General features: G+C 41.5%; 2 protein-coding genes across 3 annotated transcripts in view; both read right to left on the reverse strand.

Moving 5' to 3' along the window:
- OLFM4 (olfactomedin 4) overlaps positions 1-8,931 on the reverse strand; it is a 37,371-nt gene extending 28,440 nt beyond the window's left edge. Inside the window, exon 1 of one of the 2 annotated variants that reach the window (XM_083624331.1) lies at positions 8,690-8,931. In XM_083624331.1, the coding sequence (XP_083480457.1) occupies positions 8,690-8,693 (4 nt within the window). In that variant the 5' untranslated portion in view covers positions 8,694-8,931. The other variant, XM_083624332.1, reaches the window with a different exon arrangement.
- LOC310767424 (uncharacterized protein) overlaps positions 1-13,221 on the reverse strand; it is a 270,699-nt gene that overhangs the window by 62,874 nt on the left and 194,604 nt on the right. The window lies entirely within an intron of this gene.

The raw sequence follows: 13,221 nt of genomic DNA on the forward strand, positions 1-13,221 counted from the left end.
TTCAACCTTAAACTGAAGAAAGTAGGAAAAACCACTGGGACAGTAAGATACAATCTAAATCAAATCCCTTATGAATAAACAGTGGAAGTGAGGAACAGGTTTAAGGATTTAGGTTTGGTGGACAGAGTGCCTGAAGAACTATGGATGGAGGCTCACAACATTATACAGGAGGCAGCAACGAAAACCATCCCAATGAAAAGGAAATGCAAGAAAGCAAAGTGGCTGTCCAACGAGGCCTTACAAATAGTGGGGGAGAGAAGGCAAGCAAAATGTGAGGGAGATAGTGAAAGATACAGGAAATTGAATGCAGATTTCCAAAAAATAGCAAGAAGAGACAAGAAGGCCTTCTTAAACGAGTAATGCAAAGAAATAGAGGAAAACAATAGAATGGTAAAAACCAGAGATCTGTTCAAGGAAATTGGAGATATGAAAGGAACATTTCATACAAAGATTACCATAATAAAGGACAAAAGTGGTAAGGACCTAACAGAAGCAGAAGACATCAAGAAGAGGTGGCAAGAATACACAGAGGAATTATACCAGAAAGATATGGATGTCTCGTACACCCCAGGTAGTGTGGTTGCTGACCTTGAGCCAGACATGCTGTGATCACCAATAGTCAGCATGGATTTCTGAAAAATAAGTCATGTCAGACTAACCTGATCTCGTTTTTTTTGACAGAATTACAAGCCTGGTAGATGAAGGGAACGCAGTGGATGTAGCCTACCTTGATTTCAGCAAGGCATTTGACAAGGTGCCCCATGATATTCTTGTAAAGAAGCTGGTAAAATGTGGTCTTGACTATGCTACCACTCAGTGGATTTGTAACTGGCTGACTGACCGAACCCAAAGGGTGCTCATCAATGGTTCCTCTTCATCCTGGAGAAGAGTGACTAGTGGGGTGCCACAGGGTTTTGTCTTATTCAACATCTTTATCAACGACTTGGATGATGGACTCAAGGGCATCCTGATCAAATTTGCAGATGACACCAAACTGGGAGGGGTGGCTAACACCCCAGAGGACAGGATCACACTTCAAAACGTCCTTGACAGATTAGAGAACTGGGCCAAAACAAACAAGATGAATTTTAACAGGGAGAAATGTAAAGTATTGCACTTGGGCAAAAAAAATGAGAGGCAAGTTCTTAAATAAATGGGAGTGCCTGATTACCTCATCTGTCTCCTGAGAACAGTTACAGTTAGAACTGGATATGGAACAACTGATTGGTTCAAAATTGGGAAAGGATTATGACAAGACGGTATATTGTCTCCCTACTTATTTAACTTATAAAATGATATTTTATTGGATTTTAACAAAACAGAAAAAAAAGTTTACAAAATCTTAAACAATAAATTCAACCCAAAAAACATAGAAAAAACATAGAGAAAAAAACACAAAAAGAAGAAAAAACAAGAAAATCAAAAATCTCTCTTTTCAATTTCTCACCATTTTTCCCTTTTTAACTTATTTTCCTGACTCCCTCCCACCTCCCTCTTTGTATTCCAATTAACGATATGTTCAGCAAATTCATACCTCTTATCTTACCCTTGATTATATATCCCCATATAATATCCTCATATTTTCATTTATAATCAAACCGTTCTTACCAATTCTTATTTCACCTTATTACTCAAACCACTTCTTTTTTTACAATAATTTCATTAATTTCATTAATTTTATCTTGTCCTCAAATCATTAAACTTTCAAAATTTAGACTAAATTTTGCTAAAGCCAATTACATCCTTTCCAACATCTTTTAATATTTCATTAGTATTGAACTAATTCCATAAATATAGGTTAATTACACAAGACATTTCTCATTCTAGGTTAGTCCAGTGCCCCTTTTCCTGGTTCACAGCAATGTCAGTCCATATATCATTATATCCATATCAGTCAGGTGTCCTAATGTCCGAGGCTCTCAAATCATTTCCAAGCCCCTTCTGCGAGTTTTCTTGTTCCTGTTTGTAGTTACATACATCCTTGGTCCCTGTTGAGTTCTTTCACCTTTCCTTCTCTTTCTCCTTGGGGGTCCAATCACCGGGTGATTCTGTACCGTAACATTCTTCCTTTCCTTTTCTCCAATTGTCCAATTCCCCGGTGTTGCACTCCCCAGTGTTTAGTTTGTAATCCAAAAAGTAATTGTTCCGAAAAAATTCTTCCACTCGTTTCACAGTCCCACCAAAGATAAAAATTTTCTTAACTCCAAAGTTTGGCCAGTGTCCTCCAAATTCCATCCTCTGTGTCTTTTGAAATACATTCACAATCCCATCCATCTTTCTCTGACCTTGCAGTTGCCCTATTGAATCTGTCTCCTGCAAAGACTGTTGTACAGTTTCTGTAGCTGCATTTTCCATTGGCGCCTCTTCACTAACTTTAGTTGCTGTATTGTCCCTCTTTTGATTCATCAAAATCATTTTCTCCTCCAGCTGTCGCAGCCCATCATATATTTTGTTCAGAGCAGATAAGACTTCCTCTCTATTCATTTCTGTCAAGGTCAGGGAGCTGGTCCCACGGTCTAGTTTTCCCTGATACAATGTTCTCTTTATAACTGAAAAACAGACACACTGGCTGGTTTCCTCTAGGGGGTGTAGTTACTTTTTGGCATCCATCTTAAATTGTATCCAACAAGGAAAAATTCCTTTCGATTTCCAGATACTTTATTTCCTTTCAATATAAAACAAACAGGCAGAAAGCGGCTTTGGAATTATTTTTCCCTTTTCCAGTTCTAAATATCAATTTTTCTATTTTCAAATTGTAAATATCACCGACCGTTTCTTTCCTGTCATTCCGTCCCCAGGTTAGGGACAGTGGAAACTTATTTTCTTAACTTTCTCTCTGCAGGCTTAAAAGTCAAATTTTCCCCCCTTTCCTCCTGCTGTCAAGGGGGGTTTTGATGGTTAAAAGTGCAGGAACCTTCAGGCTATCTGTTTTCCCGGCTTTTAGCTTGTAAAATCTTTGCTTTGATCTTTATACAAAGGACGGGAGGTGGACTTCCTTTTTACACCTTCCCGTTTCAGGTCAAATTCCAGGCTGTATTTTAATGCAAAATTTTCAATTGTCCTACTCACGGGTTGTTGTTTAGAATCCGAATTGTCATAGGAAGAAGGACAGCGCTCTCCGACAACAGCTGTGCAGCTTCGCTCCGCAGAGATAGCGATTGACTCTCAGCACCACACCAACCCCCGTCTCCCTCCGGAGCCCTTTATAGGGTTCCTTTGCCAAACGGGGGGGCGCAAACGGTGCCCGCCGAGTCCCAGGTCCGCAGGCTTCTTCCGCCTACGGTTTTTAAAGGGTCCCCGCTTCGCTGCAGCGGTAGGACCCGATTTCCGCGGAGCTGTCTCCCTCTGAGTTAGAGGGAATCCGCCATTGTCGGAGGTGCCGCCTCCAGGAAGTCCTACTTATTTAACTTATATGCAGAATTCATCATGCAAAAGGCTGGACTGGATGAATCCCAACAACCTCAGATATGCAGATGACACAACTTTGATGGCATAAAGTGAGGAGGAGTTAAAGAACCTCTTAATGAGGGTGAAAGAGGAGAGCGCAAAATATGATCTGAAGCTCAACATCAAAAAAACAAAGATCCTAGCCACTGGGCCCATCACCTCCTGGCAAATAGAAGGGGAAGAAAAGGAGGCAGTGAGAGATTTTACTTTCTTGGGTCCCATGATCACTGCAGATGGTGACAGCAGTCACGAAATTAAAAGACGCCTGCTTCTTGGGAGAAAAGCAATGACAAACCTAGACAGCATCTTAAAAAGCAGAGACATCACCTTGCCAACAAAGGTCCGTATAGTTAAAGCTATGGTTTTCCCAGTAGTGATGTATGGAAGTGAGAGCTGGACCATAAAGAAGGCTGATCGCCGAAGAATTGATGCTTTTGAATTATGGTGTTGGAGGAGACTCTTGAGAGTCCCATGGACTGCAAGAAGATCAAACCTCTCCATTCTTAAGGAAATCAGCTCTGAGTGCTCACTGGAAGGACAGATCGTGAAGCTGAGATTCCAATACTTTGGCCACCTCATGAGAAGAGAAGACTCCCTGGAAAAGACCCTGATGTTGGGAAAGATGGAGGGCACAAGGAGAAGGGGACGAAAGAGGACGAGATGGTTGGACAGTGTTCTTGAAGCTACCAGCATGAGTTTGACCAAACTGCGGGAGGCAGTGGAAGACAGGAGTGCCTGGCGTGCTCTGGTCCATAGGGTCATGAAGAGTCAGACACGACTAAACGACTAAACAACAACAATCCTGAAGTCCATTTCTGCACTCTTTCTGAGAGTTTTATTTGGTTTCTCTTAAATGAGCAATATAAAAATGGTATTCAGCAAAGGTGAATCTTAAGGCAGACTATAACACATAAACTCCAACAGGTACATTTCTCTGAGAAGAGAGATTCAAACAGTTCCCACAGTTACAGAACTTACTATTTCCCAACATGTCACATAGCTTGCATGATTGTTCTTTACTTTATACAGGCTGTTTACTTTCTTCCTTTGTACTTCAGTATGTACGCAATGAACTGACATATTTTGAAATATGTGCTATGGTGCCATTCACTAAGACATCTGGTGGGAGATCAGCAGGAAGTTACAGAATATTCACTGACTGGAAATGATGCCATGTAACCAACCCAAACCTTTACAGGTGCAAACAGTATTGAAAGTGGAATCACATAGGACTGCCACAACAGTATCATGAGTACAAATCATTGTGGATGTTGAATAAAAAGGATGTTTGGAGGGACCCAAATGTTCTGATTTATTTTTAACCCACTTTCATTGTGCTGTGGCCTCTCTAGACAGCAATAATGCACATTATCTACCTGGCCCGGGCCTCTGCCTGGCTCTGCAAGGCCCTGGGAACAACCCAAAACAATGGTCAAGGACCCAGGACCCTCGGGCAGGCCCATGCAAAGGATAGGGAGCTGGGTACACTTGCCCCAGACCCTGGAGGACTAAGCTGGCCATGGGGCTCACCCAGGGACCAGCTGCTTTTGTGTTTGAGTTTATAACTTTATTTTAACAAGACTCCTGTCCTGGGCCTCAGACAAGTTCTGCATGGGCCTGCCCTTGGGGGAGATGGCTAGGGTCCTACCATCCAGAAAGAAAGCTCAGCCTCTGTTTCTCTCTGCCACCACCAATTAGAAAGTAGACAAAAACTGCACACTGCACACAGTTTTTTAATTCAAAAACTGACTGATGGAAAAAATAAAGAGGGTTTTTGTTTGGTTTGGTTTGGTTTGGTTTGGTTTGGTTTGGTTTGGTTTTGTGCAAAGTTCTTAAGTGGCTAAAATTCCCCTTGGCCTCAATCTTTGCTGTGACACCCCAGGCTGCTACTTATTATTGACCCACACTTGCCATGTGGGAAGCTAGATAGTGTCATGGGCAATCCTTAAAGAAAGAGTTCAAGGAAAGCATTTACTTGGCAGCCCAGTTCTCCAGATAAGAATAATTTTCTTTCGCTGGATGTTAGGTTTTACTGGGACTTCAATGAGTGATCAAAGTCTCTAATAAAATAATTAACTGTTCATAGGAAATGGAATAAAGCTTGGTTTCTTTTCAATCAGTAAGTCAATTGAACATATGGAATGCTTTCATACATTATTTTCTTATTTTAGCAGATTTATACCCACCTTTCTATGCAAAAGTGTCAGAGACAACAAATTTCTAACAATAAATAATAAACAACAATATCTATCTATCTATCTATCTATCTATCTATCATCTATCTATCTATCTATCTATCTATCTATATCTATCATCTATCATCTATCTATATCTATCTATCATCTATCTATCTATCTATCTATCTATCATCATCATCATCATCTATCTATCATCATCTATGATCTATCTATCTATATCTATATCTATCTATCTATATCTATCTATCTATCTATCTATCATCATCATCATCTACCTATCTATCATCTATCTAATCATCTATGTACACACACACACACACACAATAGATGTGTCTTTAAAAACCCAAATAAAAGTAATTAGAGAGAGTGTCAAACAGATATACCCAAGGAATGGCATTCCATATAATTAGTAATAGTAATAGTAATTTATTATTTGTACCCCGCCCATCTGGCTGGGTTTCCCCAGCCACTCTGGGTGGCTTCCAACAAAGATTAAAAATACATTCAATATAACTGCCACCACTGAGAAGGCTCTCTCTCATGTTCCTGCCATAAGGTCCTCTGATATTGGTGGGATAGGCACAAGGTCTTTCTCCACTGATCTCATAGGATGTGCACAGCCTTAAAAGTATCCAGGCCATAAAGTGTAGTAGCAATGCATGTTAAGCAGTGAGTTCACATGGTGAAGTTGGCATATGCTGTTGTGAGTGTAGTTGCAGTTAATTTGGGCAGAATTCAAAACATGCTGAAACCAACAAGTGATTGTTTTGGTACACATGCCGAAAGTTTTATGTGGGTTAAGGGGGTGGCCTAAGTGGCTTTTAAAGTCAAAGAAAAGCACTAATTGCAATACCTAAGTTAAAGTCAAAGAAAAGCACTAAATGCAATACCTAATTTGGGCTGCAATACCAGCCCAAATTAAGTTATTTGACTATCTACCCCTTCGCATGAGTTAATCAGATCCTCCTGTCCATCCCAACCCCAAATACATCCAGTTTTGCAAGCTTGGAACCATTTTTTTTACCAGTTTACATTCTCATTCTCATTCTCATGTCAACAAACAAACAACAGTGGTAGAAAAGCACAGCTGTATTATGCCATTAATTCCATATTGTTTCGCCTGTCATCTAACATCAGAGAGAAATGTAATCCTTAATGTTTCCATATTTATAGATTAGAGACAGTGGCTGTTTCAAATCATTGTTTTATATTCATCTCTACTTCTTCTGGGGAAGCCCAGCCAGATGGGCGGGGTATAAATAATAAATTATTATTATTATATTCTTTCCTTTTCATCAATTTGAAAACAAAATTAAAATTCATGACAATAACGTGTGATTTTGCTGGTGAGCAAGAAGCTTGAAAAGAAAGAGGTCTTTATATTCTGAATTCAAATTTCCCTTGCATACTTAAATATGTAACTTGACCTGCAAGTTGCAAGAGTGGCTGAGGAAACCCAGTCAGATGGGTGGGGTATAAATAATCAATAAATTACTACTACTACTACTACTACTACTACTACTACTTCCAATAAGAAAAGACTTAATCATTTGAGCTAACTCAATTAAAGGCTTGATCCAGCCCAAATTAAGCACCTTTTAAGCACCCTTTCTTCTAATGGATAATCAAGCACATCCTTTATTCCGTGTCATTAAAATAAATAAAATTAAAATTCCTTAAATTTGGCTGCATCATACCCTAAATTGCAAGAAGAGCACTCAGGCACACAAGCTGGACAAGCAGGTTATAGACATTTCTGTTAATTACAAGGAAACACATCTTTTCAAGTCTTGAGGTAATACTGGGCAATTTTGAATGTTGTCATCTAGTGAACAACATATGCAGACCTGAAAGTAAAGTCACCCAATCAGGTTGGGCATATTTGCATATGATTCAGGAAGCTGAAGGAAAACAGGGCGATTTGTGAAGGCCTGGTTGGTGCAGTCGTCATCACTTTGTTTTATCTGCCCAAGAAAGAGAGGGATATGTTCCTCAACTAATCCAAATGCTAAATCTGCTCTATCACACAGAGGTAATTTTGTTATATGGGGAGGATATGCATTTGCTTTTAAAAGAGGGAAATGTATCAGGAATAGCAACCTAGTTTGCCACTATTGAGACAATTGTATTTCCAGTGTTGTAGCAATTCATTGGTGCCAAAATGTGGAGATTATGCTTGAGATGCATACATGGTGTCTTTCTCTGCCCCCCCCCCCCGAAAAAGAGGTGCTGGAACTGTCCACAAACACCTCCCTTGTTCTCTTATAATGCTAATGGTGCCCACCTGAGAGGTACCAGAACTGAGTTCCAGCTGAAAAAAGCCCTGTCTGGAACTTAGTTCCTGCACCTTTCAGATGGTCGCCAATACCATTATAAGAGAACAAGGGAGGTGTTCATGGACAGTTCCGGCACCTCTTTTTCTGGGAAAATAGCACTGCTTATACAGCTCTACTTACCTCAGTGATAGCCCTCACATACCTTCTACTAAAATAAAATACTGCTGTGCTTACAGGCTTTCCCTATCTTGAAGTACTTTCTCTCTTCTTTTTCAATGTGGCCTGGACAATATAAGAAGCACCAAGTGGAACATATTGACACTTAACAATATACTGTTAAATCATGTAGCCATTGTAGTGCCTGTTTTTAATATGATGGTTAAGCACCAGATACCAGCTTGCTCAGGGTCTTAGTGAGGGCAGCTGGCCAGGCAGTGACAGCATTGTACCTTCTGAGTCATTCTTACTATAGCCTAACACACAAAAACACATTCAGCTGCTGGATTCATGGTAAGAAAGGAGACAAATGAAGAGATGTGACAGAAACAATGGGCACATTTTTGCAGAATTTTGGAGTAGAGCCAGGCTACCTGATAAATGCCAATGTTGAATTCCAGCAACAATATCCTTAAATATCCATAGGCATTCCCACTTGCCCCAATGCCATTTCAAAGGGTGGGCACATACGTTTTCCAGCCTGCTTTGCACCCGTTCCTCTCCTGGTATCACAATGGATTTCCATATAGCAGAAGCTGCCCAGGCACTCACCCATCCTCTTGTGAGCACTTCATGTGCCATTGGAAGATGCCTGCAGTTCCCCTTCAATAAAAGAGAAATGATCACAATCTACAATTCTTATAGCAGTTTAGCCTGGGGTCAATTGAACACATTCTACCTCTCTCTGCTGGAGAAGGGTTCTTCCTTTTTATCTGTGCTGCCATCTAAGTGCATTGCCTGTGTTGTCTGCCTGTCTTCTTTTTCCATTTCCCCCTTCATCCCTTGGGAAGATGCTGCAGAGTTTAATAGAAGTGGGGGAAAGAGGCTTAAAATTACTTCAAAGGGGTATTAGTAGCACTAGTAGCTTTTGTAACATTCTGTTTGCCTTGAGCAACCATTGCTCAAGCTGATGCCATCATGTGCTTGCCGATGTCATCACAAAGCAGCTGAACATCCTCCCCCAATAATCCATCACTCCCTTTCCCAGAAACTCTGCACTTATTTACCTTGAGGTTTAAGCAGCTGCTGCAAAGGAGTAATGCTTAAGACCTGTTCTAAGGCCTAGCCAGGTGGAAGTTCACGAAGTAAGAAAAACTGGTTTTGGACTATACCACTTCAGACTGCAGAAGGGGGACAGCCAGTTGGATGGGACTTTGTCTCACGACTTTCACCCTATATATGAACAAGTGCCTTGAAATCCAGGGGGAAGTGCAAACATTGCGTTTGGGATACTGCTGCACTGAAGGCATCGAGGAACCTTTTGTCTCTCAATGCAGGTCAGAACCTCAGGACTCCCTGCAAGCCGCCTCTCTGCCACAGCCAGCTCCCCCGGTCATTCTGGGCATTTTGCTCGCAAGTCAATGGAGCCTGTTTCTGCCATTGTACAGCAGGGGATGCTGTCGCTTTTCAAGATCTCTGAACTTTTTACTGTGCTTTGTTTGCTCCGATCCATTCATTGTGCATTTCTACTTGGTATGCAGCAGAAATACTCCAAAGCAAAAACCTGTCAGGCAAGCCATTCCTTATTATTTGGAAATTAGCAATCTCTGAACTGTTTCTAAAACAAATTGTCTCCATTAGCTCAGCTTTCTTCAGTGTGTTTCACAATTAATGGCTGTCCAGATATATTTTTAGCTTCAAAAGGGAGGGACTGGAATAGTTGGGGGGTGGGGTCGGGTCACAATATTACTCACTTGCAGAAACTTCAGCCTCCAAGAGCCAGATGCAAATTACTTGCCATCATTTCCACAAACCCTGGAGAACATATTGAGTGTTCTGTACCTTCTAATTTTAAAGAGGGCAGATGATAAATTAAATAAATAAGAAAATAGAACATAAATATATTAGCAACATCTTGGGGAAATTTGTAGATGGAAATATTAACCTTCTTTAAGGTTCTGCAAAAAGCACTGTCTGCCTCCATTTCACTGATATTATACCAACAGGAAAACAAACAGGCAGGATTAAAGAAATGGAGGCAATTCCATTTGGAAGGAAATTTATGTATCCCATACTGCGATTCACGAGCACTCAGCCACACAAAATAACAGCAATGCCTCTTGGCCTTTATACAGCTCTGTAGAGCACTCAAACCACTTGGCATGCATTGTCTCTCATATATGGTCTACACATGAAACAGAACGTAGTGCTCTGAGTTCTAAGATGGTCGACCAGGTGGGGGAATCACGTTTTTTAAATGCTCCCACAGGGCGTGGAGGGAGCATGGGGAAAGCTAGCACACAAGAAATTGAGAAATGATGCAAGGGATTGTTAAGTGTTTCTTCATCTGCAGTTGGAAGGGTTTTTAATGCTGCATGTGTAAATCAGACCTGCGTGACCATTACAGGCAGCCCAATATCACAAGGGGGTTAGCATTGCTCTAACGGTGGAATTGCCCCAAGCCACTTGAGCCCAAGTCAGGGCTGAGGCAAAAATACAACCAGTTATTTTCAGGCATTATGCTAACTATGTCATCTCCTAGAGATGGGTTACTATCATTGCCTTTTGACAGATGGGGAAAGGAGACAGAGAGAGAAGTATTTGCCCAAGACCTCCCTGTGAGTTCATTCAGCTGGCACCCATGGCCCCACATCTCCTGAAATCTCCTGCCTTTTATCCGGGTCTTAGAATTATAGAATCATAGAACTGTAAAGTTGGAAGGGACCCTGAGGATCATCTAGTCCAGGGCTTCTTTTAAAGCCAGAACTCAGTTCCAGCACCTCTCAGGTGGGCACCATTGCCATTATAGGAGAACAAGGGAGTTCATGGTGAGTTCCAGCACCTATTTTTCTAGAAAAATAGCACTGATCTAGTCCAACGCCCTGCACTGCAGGAATCTTTTACCCAACGTGGGGCAAGCCATGGGGATTCTGAGTCTGGGGGAGGAGACAAAGTAAGTCCCCTGGCTGCCAGTGACACCTGCTTCTTGGTGAATCTGTCCACCCTTTTGCCCCTAGTTATACCCTTGCACATGGAAGAATGGGAGAGTCACAACCAAGGAGCCCCTGAATTGACCAGACACAATCAACAAAGTCCAGTGGTAAAATCTAAGTAACATAGTCGAAGTTATCTTCTTGTAACTGAGGCAACTGGGCTATGCACGAAATTAAGAACTGCCACATGCAGAGGGAATGGAGAATATTGGGCAGCTCTAGCAGAAGGATGAGGGGACATTGGAGGGTGAAGCATAAAGAGCACCAGAACGAAAAGGGAGGAGAAGCTGTGCATGGAATTCTTTTGCTCTTATATGTTGAATTTAGAGTTCTGTCCAACCATTTTTTTCCAAAGCAGCATTTTTAAAAAAGAACTTTGAATATATCATTTTAAAAAGAGTGTAGGAGCACAATTTGCAAGCAGCGTTGTGCCATCTTGACAAGAATTATGGGTTCAGGGCTACTGAAAATGTTGTTCTCTTCTTTTTTTGGCAAATAAACACTAATTTTCTGGTAGCAAGTATAAGACTGCCAGTTAATGGAAATCAAAACCTAAAATTAGCTCCTGTAACCAAAGATGTAACATGAAATAATTTCACCAGTGGAGCAATATCTATTTCTAAAGCTCAGTGGCTGTGTATGTTGCCAGGATCCCACACGGTTCCACAGACTTCAGTGCCAATTCAGTTCAATATCTTCATCATGGCTGATACACATGGGAATATTCTAGGCTAGTGGAGTTCAAGCATTCTCTACATAGGGAAGTATTTCTACATTGATCCATCTATGTTGCAAAGGATTCTGCACCGCATTCTAGGCCACACTCTGAGTTTCTGAGCTGAAAAAGCATTCAGGGTCATAATGCAAGCTTTGTATTTGAGATGAGTGTAACAGGTTCCTGAGATTCCCGTTTCTGAGTCAGGAAATATAAATTCTGGCAACATCTCTACATGTAGCTCAGTGCTGTCTGCTTTTGTTGGTGGCTCTCCAGGACTGCAGGCTAAAGTACCTTGCTTTTAACCTGACTGGCCATACCAACGATGGAACCCAGAGGCCCTGGCATAAATAACATGTGCTGTGCCACTAAGCCATGCCTCCATCTGCAAATTTAGCAGTAAACTGCTAACTGATAAGAAAGTCTGTACAGGTGCAGGTAGAATAAGAGGAAGTCTACATTACAAAATGCAAACCATGCTGAAATCAGTTTAACTGTCAGGACTCCTGACTAAGAATCTCAGAGAACTGCCAGTTTATGAAGGTCTAGAAATATAAAATAAAAATATCCCAGGATATTCACAGAACTGCAATTTAGTTCACTGGGGAAGGCATGCTAGTTACCGGTAAATTGTCAGTTGCATGCCATTCTAAGTTGTTTCTGTGGTATCCCAACTTTCAGTAAAAAAATGGCAAATTTTTGTGCAATGTTTGTATGATCACATATGAGGTAAAAGTGTTTCATTTAAGGAGCAATAGCTACACTGTGATATTAATGTTTGAAACTCTGGATGGTTACTGAGGTCAGTTCCCTACCTGGAAATACCACTTTTAAAAAAGTTCTTAGGAGACAACCCACAGAGGTACTTGCCTTCCTTCTCTCCTTGCTTTGGTTAGTGTGCCTTTTATGATACAGTAGGTAGTTCAAAAGTGCTGTTGAACCAAGGGCTGCACTTAACTTGGAGGTGCCATGCCGGAGCCCAAGGTGACGCGTAAGTACAGGCGCCCCAGAGCCCAGTATAGTGGTACCTCGCAAGACGAATGCCTCGCAAGACGAAAAACGCGCAAGACGAAAGAGTTTTCCGTTTTTTGAGTCGTTCCGCAAGACGAATTTCCCTATGGGCTTGCTTTGCAAGAGGAAACGTCTTGCGAGTTCTTGCGAGTTTGTTTCCTTTTTCTTAAAGCTGCTAAGCCGTTAATAGCCGCTAAGCCTTTAATAGCCGCTAAGCCGTTAATAGCCGCTAAGCCGCTAAGCTGTTAATAGCCGCTAAGCCGCTAATAGCCGCTAAGCCGCTAAGCCGCTAATAGCCGTGCTTCGCAAGACGAAAAAAACGCAAGACGAAGAGACTCGCGGAACGGATTAATTTCGTCTTGCGAGGCACCACTGTACGCCACTTCCCAAAGCAGTGTAGTCTGGGGCTGGCTTTGCAGCGCACT

The sequence above is a fragment of the Podarcis filfolensis genome (genome assembly GCF_964270895.1).
Source record: "Podarcis filfolensis genome assembly, chromosome: 7".
NCBI lineage: Eukaryota > Metazoa > Chordata > Lepidosauria > Squamata > Lacertidae > Podarcis > Podarcis filfolensis.